The sequence below is a fragment of the Meles meles genome, chromosome 17, assembly GCF_922984935.1.
Source record: "Meles meles chromosome 17, mMelMel3.1 paternal haplotype, whole genome shotgun sequence".
Classification (NCBI taxonomy): Eukaryota; Metazoa; Chordata; class Mammalia; order Carnivora; family Mustelidae; genus Meles; species Meles meles.
Window position 1 is genome coordinate 13522796 of NC_060082.1, and position 18337 is coordinate 13541132.

Genomic DNA, 18337 nt, shown 5'->3' on the forward strand with positions numbered 1-18337 from the left:
AGAGCTTTAGGGTTTGGTTTTGTTTCTAATCTTGGCCCGGGGCCAAACGAAGACTCCTGCGGAGAACGATGTCAGGGCTGTGATTCAGCAGGCCCTGGGTCGACTCCTGGCTCTGCCACCGGAAAGCCGGCCTTGGGGGGGGGGGGGGGGAAGCTCTTCACCTGGTTGGGCCTCAGTTTCCTCATTCGTAAAATGGGAATAGCGCCCCCAGGGCCGGGCAGTTGCGTGGGTCAGAGGAAGTGAGAGCCAACAGAGGAGATGGGGAGGGCGCCGGCTCCTGGACCCCCCTCGGCAGCGCCCCTCCCTCGCTCTGTCCCAGCCTCACTCAAGGAAAATTCCAGACAGACCTTGGAACAGAACCTGGGAAATCCACTTCAGCCTCGAAACCGCACCTTGCCCATCTGCACTATGGAGACGACCCAGCGTCTCCCTCGGAGGGCCCTGGGGGGAAGAGAGGGTGGGGAACGCGGGAGCACAGGGCACTGCGCCTGGCATGGGCCAGGCACCCCAACGTGTTGGCCACTCTTACTTCCTCCCGGATCCCAAGCTGCCAGTGAAAGGGCTGTTTCTGGCAAATGTTTGTTCACCTTCCCAGCTACCTACTCACCCAGCGACTCCTCTGAGCTCCGAGCTCCCTTCCCGGCCACCCGCCCCGCCCACACTCGGCTCAGCTCTGCTCTTCATCTCCAGATGAAGCAAAAATCTGGTAAATATTACACTTACAAGGTAACAGGTCTGGAATGCTTGGCATCTCAGGCGAGTGCAATTGCTTCTTGGCGCCCAGACACATATACGCTGCAGCCCAGGGCCAAACTACATTTTGGCTGCTTTGTGCAATTCAAATAAAGATATTAAAAAATCCTTCAAGTCTATAAGCATTTGTGCTGTTTGCTAATCAAAGGGGTTCTTTTTTTTTTTAAGCCATCTGAAGAGAACTTGGCATTTTGGTGGCTCTTTTCTGCTCAGAACATAAGGAGTACTGCTTATCCATGCACCACACGGGTTTCTGATCCATGTAAACGATTTATCTACTTTAGGCCAGGTGGACTATCCTTGCAGAGGGGACTGCCCTTCCCCAAACAAACAGACCCCAGCAATTTTTGTCCCAGAGTCTGTGTCGGTCACAACGCTGCTTTTGTGCCGTAGGACCAGTGACTGACCTGAGCTTCCAGTGAAGCGGGGGGACAGCTCTCGTGGCTACGGGTCCTGGCTCTTCCTCTTAACAGCTATGGACCTTGGGCAAGCTCTTTGTGTCTCTCTGTGCCTTGATTCCCTCATCTGCGCAATAAAGACAATAATCATACCTACCTATTATTGCCAGGATCTCTGAAGTGCTTAGAAAAATCTTTAGAGTCTAAGCAGCACTACGCAAGTATGAGTAACAAATATTGCTGTTATGAACCAAATACCAAGTGTAAATAAGACAGTAGACAAAGGTCCTTAGCAAAGGATGACTTGTTTGTTCCTTTGGTAGAAGAAGCTAAATGCAACTGGCCTTACTTAGGCCCACCTTTCTCCACGAACTCACAGCAAGGAGAGAGGAACGTGGTAAAATTAGATTATCTCGCGGTCAGTGATTTAAATACGGACTTCACCAACTCAGATGTCAGGACTGAACTTGTTTTGGTTGTAAGAACAGGAATAATAATAATAATAACACCATTTCCAATGGGCTTCCTCTCACCTTCCAGAGAGCTAACCTCAGAACTTTTCAATGAAGCCTCCTCCTGGATGGCCACCATGAGAAAACACAGGAGAGCGGACTTGGAGGGGAAGTTAGGAACAAAGAAAGGGGGCACATTTTCCTGAGAATCAAGGAAATGCAGCACATTTTCTTGGTCTGCTTTTACAATTAAAGGTAATAGTGAGGCCCGACTTCCTGTGCAGGCGACAGGAGGTCATGTTTCAAGGACAGCCGGGAAGACAGCTAGAACGGGCTGGCAGACACCCCTCAGCTCGTTGGCCATGGAAAGTGCTGCTTCAGCCGGTGATGGTCACGGGCCCAGACAGCAAGCAGGTGAGGGCTACTTAGGTGCCGCTTCTACACCTGTTTCTTAGCCTTGTCCCCACCCCCGCTTCCTCCACCCCTGCCTGTGCGTCCACAACCCTGGCTGTTCCCTCAGGTCCCTTCTTTGTCAGAAAAAGAAGGAAAAAGCATTACAACATATGTAATGAATTACAACTACGGAGATGGTGGCTAACGGTGGGGCCTTGTCTCAGGATTCCCTTTACAGAAGGTACCAGAAGAAGCGAGTCATAGCAGTGAGAGAGACGGGAAGAATTTTTATAAAGTAAGACCCTCTGGGGCCTCACGCTGCATCCTCTGGAGGCATCTACCTTGCATCCCCAGGAGATAGAGCAGAATTTCTCCCCCTGCCAGGACCACTCAAGGTACAGGAGAGGCCTGGGGGGGTTCCCCGGGGATCAACAGGGCCAAGCTATGCCACAGATGGGCAGGCACCCAGAATCTGAACAGAACTCCTGTTCTCTGTACTTGAGAAGCTTAAGTGTCTCTCAGTATGAAGTAGGTGAGGGGGAGGAGCACCAAACTGAATGAATCACAGCGCTGATGGGGGGGGGGTTGGCGGGGAGGGATGTCCTTGTGGTTAACCACATTTTACTGGGGTTTTTATTGATTACAGTTGTCTTGAAAGAGACATGACTCAGACATACCGTATCCCAAGCCACGTATAGCACTGGGCTCTAATGGAATTTCAGGGCAGGAGAACGTCACAAACCATACTATGAAATGTGAAAAGCTTTGCTATCAACATAGACACCATTTGCTTCCGTCCTTCAGCAGCTCAAGAACAGGCTGACTTTTCTATTCCCCTTTCCACTGGTCATTCACTGCTCAGGTACGCACACTGTTCTGTGTACATTACAGGTCGCTGCTCTTAAAAGATAAGGTTCTGTGAACCAACAACCTTGCCTTGGTGCTACCATCGTCTTTTGCTTGCGAATATCATTCGACAATTTTCTAGGATCCTCCTTTGTACGGGGTCATTAAGTTTACAAATATGTCTCCACAAGGAATCTGGAAGCTACTTGAGGGCAGGCATTATATAACCATAACAATACAACAATTACAACAACAAAGTCAACATGACTTCTTTTGAGGAGCATATTGTCTATCCTGTCTCCACCAGGATTATCCCATTTTAGTGGAAAATAGGAAACTGAGGCTTACAGAGGAAACACAGCCAATCCCACACATGGAACTAGAAATGGCACCACCTTGACTATACTGGGCTGGTATGATCCCAGTGCCTTTGTCTGGGCCGTCTGTACTGCCTCTTCCAGGAGGGACCCATCCCCCTTATCTCATTTCTTATTCACCTGTGTGGTTCAGACACCAAACCCTGGAGGCAGTATATGCTCAGTAAATATTATTAAACTGAATAAAATAAAATTTTCTACAATCAGTATTTGCAGGGACGAGCCCGGCAGGAATTCAAGAGACATAACACGGGAGGCAGAGGGACCCACTTAGTTGAAGCAATAATTACCAACACTTATAGTCCTTTTAGGCCAGTTCTGAGAGTTTTTAAGCCCTCCAGAGAAGACAAAGAATGTCATTCTGCCTTACACTCTTCCATCGATTTTTAAACAACATCTCCGATACTATTTCCTCTTAAAAAAATCGGTAGCACTTTTTAAATATTTTCCTAGGCTTAAAAAAAATGATGCTTGCTTTTCTCAATGTATGGAAATTTGATCTTCAAAACATGGGCCGGAATTTCTGGTTTCCTTGTAATTCTCCATATACAAAGACTAGAAAGTTAAAGACTTCATCAATTCCCTGAAATGGATGGATGGACAGATGGATGGATAGATGGATGGATGCATGGACGGATGGACAGATGATGGTTTACTTAGCCCTTAGCATGTGCCAGGCATTTGTACGTATTAATTTCTCTCTTGGAAAGGACCATTAAGCAGGAGATTTTCTAAAAATTAGTCCTCATTTTGGTCTTAAATATTTTGTTTACTTGAGAGAGAGCAATAGAATGTGAGCAGGAGCAGGAGGGAGGGGGTGGGGGGAGGGGCAGAGTGAGAGGGAGAAGCAGGCTCCCCGCTGAGCAAGGAGGTGGGGCTCTATCCCAGGACCCTGGGATCATGACCTGAGCAGAGGCAGACGCTTAACTGACTGAGCCACTCACATGCCCCTAATTAGTTCTCATTTTAGAGGCGAGAAAGATGAGGTTCAGGGAAGGTAGCTGACTTGCCCCATATTACAGTCAGGATTCTATCCGAGGCTCCTTCAGGCAAAGCCTTTATTTTCTTTCTATTATACCATAGACTGAGTGTCACACTCCAGAGTCATCTTTGGCTCATGTGTGAGTCATTTTCTTGGCTTATCAACAGTAGGTTGGGATCAAAAAACCAAAGGCTGACATCTTCACAGCTTTAAAGGAAGGGACCACCGTCTGCTATAACAAAGCAAAAGAAACAGAGAGGCCCATTATATGAACCCGTCTGTCTAGACAGATGACTAAACAGGGGTCCCTCCAGGGTTAGACTTGAATTTCCTCCGTTCAGCCTGTTGGATATTTAGCAATAAAAAGAAAAAAAAAAAAAAAAAAAGAAAGAAAGAGAAAAAACTCTGCTTGAGGCTTTAGTGCTGATTGCAACCCTCCCACACTACCCTGACAGTTGTTTCAAAGTCGTTCCAGTGCAGGCTGCATGCGTTAAACCCTCAAGAAGGAATCAGACTAACACAAGAAGAGCCCTAAAAATACTCATGCTGTGTGGCTAAAGACCCAAGAACACAGGCCTAACTGTCCCTTTCAAACTGCAGCGACAGCCCTTCGAACTCCCAGAGGAGCAGGGAGCAATCCAAGTGTCCCGCCAGGACCATCCACGGCCAGACGGCATCAAAGTGGGGTTTCCTCTGTCACACCAGCTGTCAAGTAGTTTCCCTCCCTGCTCCTCGGGTGCCCTGGGGACTCTGCACGTTTTCTAACTTCCAAAACTAAAGATGCTCCTTTGAACGAAGAAAAAGTCAGGATCCTTTCATCAAGGCTATGAGAGATAAGCAGAGGCTGGTGACTGGGGTTTTTTTGAAAGCCTATTAATACTGCTGTTTCGTGTACAGAAATGTCTCCCAGGTAGGCATATAGGAGTTGGCGAACGCACGATGTGGCCCCAGGCAGAAACCGGGAGCTTACCAGCGAACTAAGACCTTCCTCCGTTCCCAAGAAATCCTTAGCAACGTGCACGGCACTGTTTCAATCATGGCCCACATTTGCAAAATTCATTCACTCCCTCACTTAACAAATATTTACCGGGTGCCTCGATCTGCAGCATTCTTGCAAATGTATGGGGTGAGGTAGGACTGCCAGGAACCTGTGGTGCAATTTCTAGGGCCTGAGCCTGGGACCATTCTGGACTTTTAACAGGCGTTAAAGGATTAATGCGGTGTTGGAGTAAGGACGCAGATTTACCAGCCTTCAGGAAAACAAACAACAACGACAAAAAGGCTGTTCCTCTCCAGGGAACAAAATGAGAAACACCCGGATTTTGTATTACACGCTCCAGTGATTACACAATCCGAACAAGACAATAAGCCGCAAGGAGGCACCCCAGCTCGATGTCAGTTCCCATAAGAAGAAACCATTTCCATTCCTCAAATGGGGAACACAGAACCCAGACGGGCTAAACTCAGAAGATGCCCCCTCATTCCCACATCTGTGTGCAAGCCCTTGGGTTCTGCTGCCTACCTTGAACTTTCCTAGGTTTTGGGAAGTGAAAATACTGTAAGAGAAAAAAAGAAAGACATCCAAACATACCGTTTTTTTCTTTTTTCAGAATAGAATAATTTCCTAATAATACAGATACATATTATTCTCAGTAAGTTCTCCTTTCCTGATTGTCTCATCCCTTCATCCAAAATTTCATATTTCAGTTTATCATCTTAAGGGTCTGACTAGTAGGATGAGCTTTGAAGTCAGGTAGACATCATGTTCAAGTTCTGGCTCTGCTAATTTAGGAGCTACACGACCATGGAGAAATTGCATGATGTCGGTAAGCCTTGGTCTCCTTATCTATGAAACAGTGACTAATAATTGTATTTATCTTATAAGGCTAATATAGAGATTAACACAGTGCCTAATACAACTATTCAATAACTGACAGCAAGCGTTATCAGCATTTTTAATTTATTATTACTGAAGACAGAATCCACCCTCTCTCTCCCAACAGCACCCTGCCCCAAATATACACCTTTTCTTCATACAGAAGTTTGCTCATATTATAATAAGGATAACTGGACAGGAAATCACAGTTTGAACAAAAGCTAAGGAAACCCCCCCAAAGAGAGCTTCTAACTCAAGCCAAACATTAGAATCACCTGGGATTTTTTTTGAAAACCAAAGATACCATGCCCTCCCTCCCCAACCTCCCACACCCTCCATCAACTGAGCCGAAATTCTGGTGGAGACCCCCAGCACGTTAAATGCCCCCCAGGCGGCCCGGTGCACTGCAAGGCTGAGAAGCCCGGTACTGAGCCCACGGACCCTGTCGCAGACAGTCCACACTTCCAGTAAGGGGTCTACGGCCGCGGCATCTGCAGCCCAAGTTCAAGTCCCTGCCACCATGCCAGCGCACCTGTAGGTTCGCCGTTCTTGGTGTCACCCCGACTCGTTTCTGAAAAGTCTCTCTCCCTAACACTTACACTCCAGTCAACGAGCCCCGAAGCCTCCGTGGTGGCAGTCCCACAGGGAGCTGCCCTCCTGCTCCCCTGAACACAGCGGTGAACCAGGTAAGGAGCAGCCTTGGGAAGGCCAGCAAGACGGAGCAGGGAAACAGTCGCCAGCTGGGCTGCCGCGCAAACACAACGAGTCCGCTCCACTTCAGAGCAAAGGTCCGATCCAGGAACATTAGAAAAACATGGCCTGACCATTTAGATTCCAGAGGTTCCAAAACCAATTTGGACGCCCGTCGGTGGACAAAGTTCACATTCAGCAAAGCAGCTCCCGCAGCTGCATCACGCACACAGCGGGGCGATTCAGAAACACAGATGTCCGGCCATGTGCAAAACAACGCTCTCATTCTCGCTGCTCCTTCCCACCCCTGACTTCAAGGGCAGGATGGAAAAGCTCAGCCTCGGCAGCTCCTAAGGAGACTAAGGAGAGGCCGTGGAGATGACTGCGAGCTCGCTAGACCAAGCCACCGAGCCCGCTCAGCACAAATGGGCAAAGGATGGGGGGCCGTCCCTGCATGCAAAATCCCACCGGAGATGCCCCAGGCCAGCAGGGTTTCTCCCCATTCGCTCACAGAACACAGCAGGAAGGAGCAGGAATCGAAGCAGCCGACCAGGCAGGTCATTGTCAGGCGACAAAGGTTCAGGTTAGATTGGATTCTAGGGAACCACATGGCACGTGATGTTTAGATTGTTAAACTGGCATGGACCTCACACAAGAGAGAGAAATAGGAAATGGGAAATGCGTGTTCCCTCCAGCAAGCAGTGAGGCACCTGTAGACTTCTGCTCTCCGGGAACGGAGCGTGGGTCTTACTGGGGACACATCTCTCAGATAGGGCTGGGCGTGTCAGGATCACGGTGGCAACCTGAGACCCTAAAGCTAAGGGTGTCACTGCATGTCTGAGGGGTAACCCTGGGTTTCAGAGTGTCCCTGGCATACATGCATGTCACGTAACACAGGACGGCTTCCTTCAGAAACCCCATACTACCAACGGGGCCATTTACATCAGATAGAGTTGGCTCCGTTGGAAAAGCCAGTCAAATATAAAAATGGAGAATGACCTTCCTGTCTGTTATAAAATCAACCTACTGATTATTTAGTAAATATCCATTACAAAGCTCCCCATAATTCCAAAGACGAAGCAACAGAGTGGATCCAAGCATGTCAAACACACAATATAAAAAGTTTTTAACAGGAATGAAGTCTTTCTCCCTTCCCCAAATCCGCCACCTACGCTGTCGTAAACCGCATCACCTGTTCAAGATGTCCGTCCCTCTCTCCTGGGCCCATTGCCACCTGACCCCCACCTTTGTTCTCCCTTTCTGTCCCGTGGAAACCAGGTGCAGCCAGTGGAATGTGGGCAGGGAAAAGGGCCCCGTGTCATTGTGTGGCGGTGAGCTCAGCATGCCTGGGTTAGAGGCGCCCCTTTAACTGGGTCCCAGAATGAGGATGTCCTGGAACAAAGCCACAGCCAACCCACAAACCCATATGATACGAGCAAGAGATTAATTTTTGTGGCATGCCATTGAGAGGAAGAAGAAAGCTCTAGATAGTGACCTTGAGCTTGTGAAATGATGCCATTTTCCACAGAGTCCCATTACACCACTGCCCCTCACGGTATAATGGATTTTATACGCAACAGACAAATCATGTCTTCTGAACGTATCAGCTCTGAATAACAAATTCTCGATATAAAGATCTTACCCTCTGGCCTCAGTATTTTAGAGTGGGTCTCCTGAAGGAATTACATCAATACTCAGGGCTTCTGCTGTTTCTTGGTTCATCGAGATGGTAGCCATGCAAGCTCAGAGAGGAAGGGAAAAACGCGAAGGACACATCTCCTTCCAGAAAGCATAAGCCGCTTCCTCTGGCTGCTTGAAGACTGCCAAACTGCAATGGCAAAGGTTGTCTTTCAAGTAGCAGGTATCACCTCCCCCAGGAAGGCCTCCTGTACCTCTCCAGGACAAGTTCAGCAATTCTTCCAACCCGTCAGGACTCTTACTTAGAATCAACCACACGATATTGGTTTTTTGGTTTTGCTTGGTTGGTCGGGTCTGCTGGACTTCCTCACTCAGCTGCAGGCTTCCTGGAAACAGGGTCTGCTCTATAGGCCTCCATCCAGCAAGCGACCTAGCACAAACCCGGCACCCAGGAGACTCAAAGGATATTTCTTGTACAGATGAGGGACTGAAATCCACATCCCAGTCTTCCTGTTCAAAGCTTCAAAGTTAGAAAGCAAACTCTGGTCCAACAGAAATGCTTCTCGACGAATAAGGGACAGTTTTACAAATTCCCTGGCTTCTGACCTCATTTCAGAACTTAGGCAAAGGCACTAGGCACATCTGGACAGATCCAGATACTCTTTGAAGGCTGACTTTCCAGTTTCCACAGGGGAAGGTGGTAGTCTGTCATTCTAGGCCAATGCACAGTCAGCAGTGAGCTTAGGGGCACGTGTCCCTGCTCACCCGGTCAGAGACGCTGTGAGAAGGCATGACAGCAAGGACACCTGTCAGCACAGATGCGAGACCCCAGAGGTTATTTTAAAACACACATAGCTCCTTTCTAGAAAGGAAAGGAGGTGAGTGGACAGTAACTCGGGAATAGTAACTTAAAATTTTTTCGAAAATCATATTCTACAAACAGAACCCACTGGAGCTTGCCTATGAAATTATTCCCAAAGAGAGAACTCAGCGCCATTTGAAATTCTTGATAGAGTGAAGTTTCACCTGGAAAGGCAGCTGCAAAATGCGTTGCAACACATCACAAAGTCCTCCTCGCCGGACTTGACGCTCTACCCTTAGTCAGCTCGTGTACTGTTCCCACCTTGGCAGCCACCACAACAACCTTGACTCAACCCGTCCTTCTCCCTATTTTATGCAGAGGAAAAGCCACAGACTGGACGCTGGCCTACAAGGCACTACCTGATCCATCCAACATGACCTCTCTGTGATCTCATCTCCCGGGACATTTCCGATAATCCCTGAGCAGGTCAGGAGCAGCACCAGCTGTTCCCGCTGCCAAAAATGCCCTTTCCCCCAGAGCCCCAGGCTCCTCTGCGACCTCCTTCAAGCCTCTGCTTTGAATCCACCCTCTTCCTGCGCCCTCCCACGCCCAGCTTCTTTGACATCGCAACTCCCCTCTCCATCCCCCACCCTGCTCTATGTTCTCCCCCCTAATATTTTCAAATCCTGCCATTCCTATTTAAATCTTTAAAAGAATTCTTTATCTTCCTCCAATGCATGGACCTCCCTAAGGACCTGATTTTTTGCTCTTTTATTCCCCGATGCCATCACTAGAGCCTAGGTATTTGTAAACACCGCTGAATGAACAAGTGTCTCCCGGCAGCTTCCTGTTTCTACCTGTGTCCTCCCACAGTCTCTGCATGCATTTGACATTCATCTTAAGCCTGTATCTATATTTTGTAATTAATGTAGAGATCTTGTCATTAAAGGCTTTTGGGGAAGTAGAACAGACACCACCCATTCTTCTTTTCGTACTTCAACAGCCGAGTAGCATGGTTAGTGATACAGACCACGAAGAACTGGATATTTCTCTAAACAGTTTGACAGCCAAAAGTCCTACAGCAGGTACAGGATATCCGTACCATGTGGCTGGATTCAAAAATCGTCATGGTTCCAAAGTAACCAGCAGAGCATCAGAATCGCAGCCGGCTTAGGACTGCACAAATGCCAAGTAATTTATCCTCAACTTTTCTTTCTAAAAGCTGATCAGATTTGCACCTGCTCTAATACCTCTGATTGAGAAAAACATCCTTTGGAAGCAGAAAGCCGCTGTTACTCGAAGCGGAGTCTGGCTGAGAGAGTGGAGTTTACATTCCATCGTCGGCCAGATCCTTACCCCGCGGAATGTCTGAGAACAGGATTCAGGCCACGAAGGGGTCGGCAGTGCTTCGGCCAAATACAACCTCAGGGAATTAAACCTTGTACGCCGACTTATACATTATACGTGTCCCTTACACATCATACATTAGTTTTCAAAATCTCCTTCCCACTCCCGGGGGCCCAGCTCAAGGCACCTGGATGGAAGAATTCACTGCCAGGGATAATTGCTAAGCTAGGCCTCCATCACCCCAGGTCACTAATTCGTTTGCTTACACACTCACTGCTCCCTCTGTGGTGAATAGCAAGCTGGGGGTGGGGGTGGCGGATGTGTGATCCTGCAGACAACAGGTCTACCTCGATCTCTGTAGGCACCCGGGAGAAGGGAAAGCATGGCATCAGGACTGTGGGCTGGGGGTGAAGGGTCCCACATCTGCAGAACCCGCTGATCGCACAGAGGCCCCGCGTCATCTGAATCCTTCCATGTGGGAGGACGGTGAGGAAACTGACCTGCGTAGTCAGAGCATCCTTGGCCTTGAGCAGCCGCAGACGCTACTGAGGTCAGAGCCACCTGTGCAGCCCGCTTCCAGGTGCACAAGCATCCGCTCCACAACCCCGCCCCGCTATTCGGACTCTGAGGTTCTGGGCCAGGGCCGGGGATCCGCTCTCCGGGACACCTCGGGACACACACGCGCAGGCCACACTTGGAGAAACACCATCTCTCGGCCTCCACCGAGCTATTTCAAAGCCTCGTACTCAGGAAAGACTTGAAAAAACACAAAACCCAAACCCCCAGGCCATCTGAATGCACCTTCACCACTCTGAATCCGTGTGTGCAGACAGACTGCCTCCACGGCCGATCTTCTAGGATCTTAGATCTCAGTAGGAAAAGCTCCAGGCAAGCCAACGTTATCTTAACCCAGACTTTGGGGGCTAATGATTTAAAAAAAGACAAATGATTCAGCAGCCGCATGGGCTGTGTGGAGCAAGGACCACTGCATCCTCCAGAGGATTCTCTTTGGCGAAAGCTGTGCCAGTCCAATACCGGGTGTCAGGACACGGCGTTATCAACTACTCCCAGGTTAGAGAGTGAGAACAGCAAGAGGCGCCACGGCCCTGCGCTCCCTCCAGCCGCTCCCAGCATCTCCTTGGAATGGAGAGGCGGTTCACACAAGGTGACAGGGATGGCCCTCGAGCTGCTTGGCACAGGCCAGCCTCCACTTAACGAGTGCTCAGAATCACACTCAGCATGGAGAAATTCACCCTGACCCTGGACACTTGCCCCCTGGCATCCACTCACTTACATTTTTACTCAATTACTATTTCTAAGAACAGAGACCAAAAAAAAAAAAAAAAAAAAAAAAAGCAGAGCCCCACTGCGCCGCCGTCTTCTGTGCAAGGACTGAAAGGGGTCTGCGGGCCTGGAGGCCGGGCCGGGTGGAGGAGCCTGGCGCCGTGCGGGATCCCCGTGGAGTTCACGCTCTCTTTCCCTTCCACGCCCTCAGAGACACTCCTGATTTTCCCAGACTCGCTGAAGAGTGTGGTGGGTTTCCAGTGTGTTTTCACCAAAGAAAGGAGGAGGCTTGCAGCCATGAAATGACCGAAAATAACCCCAAGCGAGCAGTGTCTGAGAAGAAAAACCACCCAGAGAACCATGGTAGGCCTCTTGACTTGTTTACTAGGGGAAGAAAAGATGAAAAGGAAATGAATCCAAAGTAGTCACTAAGACAACTGTAAAAATTAATGAGATGGGATTGCCAAGGGAAGGCAAAAGGAAAGCCAGAAAGCCTGAGGGCTCTGTGGTCTGGTGGAGGGCATCGAGGACGGACCTGAATTCAGATTCTGACTCTACCCTCCCCCTATCCTCTACCCCTCGAGTGCTATGACCGACCAAGCCCCAGTTTGCTGACACGTGGGGATGGTCATCCCAGCCGTGCCCAGCCCACCAGCATGGGGAGGACAGGACGCTGTATCTGTGCGTCCCAGGGACAGAGGAGGGATTCAACAAATGTTTTCCTTCTCTTGTTCCCTTCCCTTTTCTTTTCCAAAAAGCTAGTGGGAAAAACACCAGACAATTAAATCCTTGGTTTAGATAGTGAAATCAAATATAAATGTAGAGGTTGAAATCAAAACAATAATCTGCCTCACAAAAGGGAAATTTAAAAGCATAGATTAAACCTTTTACTCTTTATTCACATGGCAGCTTCTAGCCACTTTTGTACATGAAAATAAATGTATATTCTCAATAGAATCTGTTCTTTTTTGAGGAAACCCAGCTTAAACCACTGTAAATTAACGACTTTAATCCTTCATTCCTTGATTCCTAAGAAGCAAGGTTAGGCATGGTAAATTGTACAGTAGGCTATCCCAGTGAACTGGATATCTACTAAGGTAATAAAAACATTTCTTTGTCCGTATCTGGGGCCTCTGCCCACACTTAGCATCAGTATAATATGAACTTTCTTGGGGTCTCAGAAATATGAGTGAACCACAAGGCCAGGATTGTGAGTCTATTTCATTTCTTCCTGAACATGGATCAGGGAAAACTGGGCCCCTGAGTTCTTATAGATCAGCATCACTAAGTCCTATCTTTGCCGTGATCTTACTGCTCAGCATACAGTAGACACTCAATAATAGCTGACTGAATTGATTAATGCTCCGAATCACAAAGCACCGAGACCTCGGGCTTCTGTGCTCCTCAGCCTGGCATGTGTACTGGCTCCGAGGGGTTTGCACTCAGGGCTCAGTGGCGAGCTCCCAGGGCCAGTCAGCCAAAGGCTTGCCCCATGGCAATCCATTCTCATGCCACCCAGAAGGTCACAAATAATGGCAGCGTTCCCACAGGCCTCCCTCCAGACCTTCAAAGGAAAGAAAAGCTCCTTTGTCCCCTTTAGTTCAGTACGAGAAACATTCATTGAGCAACTACTGTATGCCAGGCATAAGAACATAGATATTAAAAAAGAAAGACACCCAGAAAGGACCGGTGATAATCTGGCCACACTCGCTCAACCCTCTAGAGAGTGTCAACCATGGGGGGTAGGGGAGAGCGGGGTCAGCAGATCCGTATTTCAAACCCCACGTCACTCCCGGAACACAGATCTCATGTACCCGCAACCCCTTCTTGCATATGCGGCCATCAAATCGTTATCTACGGACTAAAAATTTGGGGCACCTTTGTGACAGTTCAGCTGCAAGGCTGCATTCCCGAATTCTCTCTGGCCTCTGACAAGTTCCCCCACAGGAGACAGACACCGAAGATCGACGTGACAGCACTACGTCAAATGAGGTATAAAGCAGACAAGTGTACTCACCAGGGTACCCACAGAGCACCTGGGACGGCCTGGCGCACAAGCTGCCCACTGAGCCAGAGGGCGTTGTAACAACTGGGCAGACAGCTAGGAGTTTTAAAAAGCACAGTCATTAGCTATTTTACTGAGGTGATGCCTTGCACAGAGCTATACAAAGATTCAAAGTCGAAGCTGGCTCTCCGAAGGCACTCATTCCCCCACACATAGAAGGTCCCCCCTACTCGGGGACCAAGGATCTAGGAGGGATTCTGGATTCTGCTCCCAGGTCTCTCGGCATCCCTTAATCACCAGTCAGGCTCCTGAATTCTGTTTTCCCTTTAACACGCTCTAGCATCAAAATCGCAGTGTACAATTTATACACAGAAATAGTAAAATAAATACCGTGACTTATGTCAGAGATGAACAGGGAAGGCCTTGACCTCCTTGGACAAAAGACAGCCTACCGATGATGACTAAACCCCCATGTTTTGTTTGGTTGGCCTCGATTTCGGTTTCCTTAAAACACCTGTCATCCTTCCGAACCCTCACATGAAAACCCCTTGAATACGTCAAGAATACAAGCGTATCTTAGTTGGGTGCTGCTTGGCGACAGTTTAAACATCTAGGGCCGCTCGGGATGGATTAAACATTATCTCCCACGAGAGTTATTACCCCGTGAAATTTTGAACTTTTTTTTCTTTAAAATAACGGCAACGACATCTTGTATATTGCCCGCCATATTCTTATAAAAGAAAACACACCGAAAAACACGTGCAATGGAAGAGAAAACACGGCTGCGTGTTCCCTGTGGGGTCGAGTCAATGACAAATATAGGATTTCTGCATAAGAAAATGCAGGTTGGAGCCCCTGCTCTCGTCACCGGCTTCCCGTGAGTCTTTGAAGAAGGGCCTGGATTCACCCAACGCTCGGTTTCTGCATGAAGCATACATCAAGGTACCCCTGGGTGTTTTTAGACAATCACAGTGAGATGATATATTTAAAAGACTGGCAAATAAGAGGCGATCAAGGGATGTAATAACATTAGTTATGTAACTACTTTGATAGACACACCCCTGACTGGCTTCCAGGCCTGGGGTGAATATACTTCTTCCCTAGCGCCTTACATGGATTCAACCTCCATGCACCTGCCATCCATCTAGGGCATGTCTTCTGAAAGTATCCCCAGCCCTCTGCAAACCAGACTTGAAAACTTCTTTTGACAAAAGACAAAAGGCCTTGGGGAGTCCTCTGTTCCTTTTTTGGCAGATTTGTGCCTTTTATCTCTCGATTTGAAAATGGACAAGGAAGCCCTTTTCCATACCCTGTAACTTACCGTCTCCAACACTGAGTCCACTAATAAGACCCCCCCTCCCTGGGACATGGTTTCACGCCTCAGTGGGACACATCTCCTGGTCAGAAGTCTGTGTCACTGGGATCATGGGGCCCTGGATGGCCTGCTGAGGCGTGGACGAGGAAGGTCCCCTCATGGCTTTCTGTACCATGCTGCCCTCACATTGCCACCATATGCTGTGACCAGCTGCCATCTGCTCACATATGTTCTCGCCGAGAAGCGACCATGTTGTTTATTTTTAGAGGCTCTCCACAGCCTTAACCCGGAGCAAATTCCCTCAAAGAACCAGTCAGCAAAGACAGGAAGCTACACTGGGTATAAACTGTTTGTCACAAGATTAGCAAGTCAAACAAAATCTTCTCATTCATATCTGACCTCTAACAAGAGACGCTGAAAGTTATCTTAAATAAAAATCTCAAAGAATGCAACCAGGGAAAGGCAAAACAGGCAGAGGGAGCCGCTTTGTGAGCAATACTTTTGCTTCAAACTATGGCCCTGTGCGGTTCTTGGGGGGATTTCACTCCTTTTCCTGGGAAACAGCACCTTCTTCAGGCCAGTGGATGTTGTGGTGCAGAGGAGGGACGGTTCTAGTAACAGAATCCAGATCCCTGAGTTTGCTCGGGGTCACACAGGTCAAAGGAAGTCTGGGTGGGACCAAGGCCAGGTAACTATGGTCATTTGCAATTTTCACCAAGCAGGCCTCAAGTATGCCCCTTTGGTTTACTTTTACTATGCCATAAAGCTGCAGTATTAAATCCTTTCTCTCCATCCTTTTTGTTTTTTTTTTTGGGGGGGGGGTTGTTTGTTTGTTTAAGCAGGGCCAAGAAAGGGTGCCCCGGTGCTGACCCAAGGCCTCACAAGTAAAGACCATGAACAGGGTAGAGATAATAGTGATGCTACAGTGATCATTTAGGCCAAAGAAAGCGATCCTTTGTTTTTTCACAGATGGATTTCAACAGTCTATAGGAGTCAAGGGGCATCGTGGTAGGAATACACTTCTGTAGATCAGTGAGGCTTCAGTGGATGTGAAATGCTTGCTAAAATGTGAAAACCTACAAAAATCCAAGACAATTCATTTTAGAGAAATAATCCTTTTCTAGACGTACTTGGGCATTCACTAACTGATCATGGAGGACGACCACGCGCAGAAGTCGAAAGACAGAAAGGGCCCTGGAATTAAAATTTTGTATGGGTAACTTACAAAATGTCTAAAAGACTATGCTATTAACTACAAAAGTTCTGAGGTTCATTTTGCCTGGGATGACACAGCTAAGAAACAAAGCAATGACACAAAACAAAAACGCACAGTGTTTCTAGAGCGTCTTTCTGAACTCCTGCCTAAGAATCACCTGGCCTTGTCATCAAGGTGCAGGTTTCTGGGGCCCACCTGAAAACGACTGAATCACAATCTGGATGGAGGCTAGGAGACAAGGATTTGGGAATCTGTGTTTATAATAAGCACTACTGGTGATACAGGGAATTTTTTTGCATGGTAAAATTTGAGAACCTGTGTTACAGGCTTCTGGGACCTACAGTTTCAAAAAGGCCTTTTATTAAAATGAAATCAGAGAGGGAGACAAACCACAAGAGACTCAGCTTTAGGAAACATCAGAGTATTGCTGGAGGGGAGGTGGTGGGGGAATGGGGTAACGGGGTGACGGGCATTAAGGAAGGCGCTCGATGGAATGAGCACTGGGTGTTATTTGCAACTGATGAACCACTGAATCTACCTCTGAAATTAGTAAGACACTATATGCTAGTTAACCAAATTTAAATAAAATAAAATAAACTTTTTTTAAAAAGGCCTTTTACAAAATTTCACTTGACCTCGAGGCTACCCAATTGTTCTGAGAAGGTAGGGGTTTCGTGTCGTGTGAGAGTGTCTATTAGATAGTGATAAAGGCTTCCTCACTACAGTGATATCGTAAACATTATTACATGCCATTACCAGTGCTCCAGTAAACTCAATGTCAGATCAATCCCTCCTCAACTCCTCCAAACCTTCCCTACAAACATCTCTCTCAGGACTGTAGCAGGCCCATCGGTGGACATCATTTGCTCTCAACACATACTACAACAAGCTTCTATTTAAAAAAAATAAAAATAAAAATAAGCTTCTACTTTACTTAGAGAATTCCCAGCAAATGCTACTGAGAAAGGGCAGCTGCTGATCCTGAACATATAATGACCCGGGGTCAGCTTGGCTCAAGACCCTCCTTCTAGAATCAGATGCCAGTGCCAAAGAATTGATGAAATTAGACATGACTCTCTCCACATAGTTCCACTGCTGCTGGTGATATTTTGTGACAGCAGATTTCTCCTGAAACACGTCTCTCTCCAAGACAAGCTAGCACCAGGCACCTCGTTCTAGGGCTTATTCTACGGGGGGAGAAGAGCTTAGTGGGTGAAACAGCCCCAGTTCCGGATGTAGTTCATAGGTCTGACCAGTAACTTCTGTCAACACACGTAACAACCCAAGGCTTTCTATGGTGAGGAGGGAACAAACGAATGACTAAATTATTGTTCAAATCAACATGATTTTTCAGCAGACGTATCTACAGGTGGGAACGGATGCTTCAGAACCCGAGGAGTCACCAAAATCCAGCTTTGCGTCTGCTCAGCTACTTCCAGTTAAAGCCAGGAACTCCGGCCCACTCCCGCCTCTGTTCCTTTCTCATTACCATCCAGAGCCCCAGATGCCGAGGCATGAGCTTGGATGTGGAAACATTTCCCCTCAGAAAGCCCAAACAGAACTCAGAAGGGCAGAAGGGGCCGTTCCTTTACCAAATCACTGATCTTTGGTGGGGAGGAGGAAGGAGGGAGTCCTCTGTCTGTGATTTTTTATTTCTCCTTCTAAAGTGGAATCTGAATAAGTCACCCCATTCTTTTGGGTGCTTGGCCAGCCAGCAACTTACTTGTAAGAGCTGATTATAAAGCAAGTAGCAACAACTTCAATGGTATTATCACTAAGATGTCAAAGCAGAAATGGAAAATGAGATTAAGCCAATAGATGATAGGAAAATAAATGACCAAGGAAGAACCAACCCCCCCCCCCCCATGGAAGGAATGACAAAGCCCCTGCTGCATCTGGTATAGAGAAAATAATCTCTGATGATTTGGGTCTAAAAAAGCATTGAGGGGAGACTGGGTGGCTC

At 47.8% G+C, this 18337-nt stretch overlaps 1 protein-coding gene across 3 annotated transcripts in view; it reads right to left on the reverse strand.

Annotated features, from left to right (window-relative positions):
• The window catches only part of TGFB2 (transforming growth factor beta 2), an 80119-nt gene that overhangs the window by 51485 nt on the left and 10297 nt on the right, over positions 1 to 18337 (reverse strand). For 2 of the 3 annotated variants that reach the window (XM_045983641.1, XM_045983643.1), the window contains exon 2: positions 13856 to 13939. The exons of the other annotated variant lie outside the window; for it this stretch is intronic. In XM_045983641.1, coding sequence (XP_045839597.1) covers positions 13856 to 13939 — 84 coding nt within the window. The remainder of the gene's footprint in view (positions 1 to 13855; positions 13940 to 18337) is intronic. 3 annotated transcript variants of the gene reach the window in all.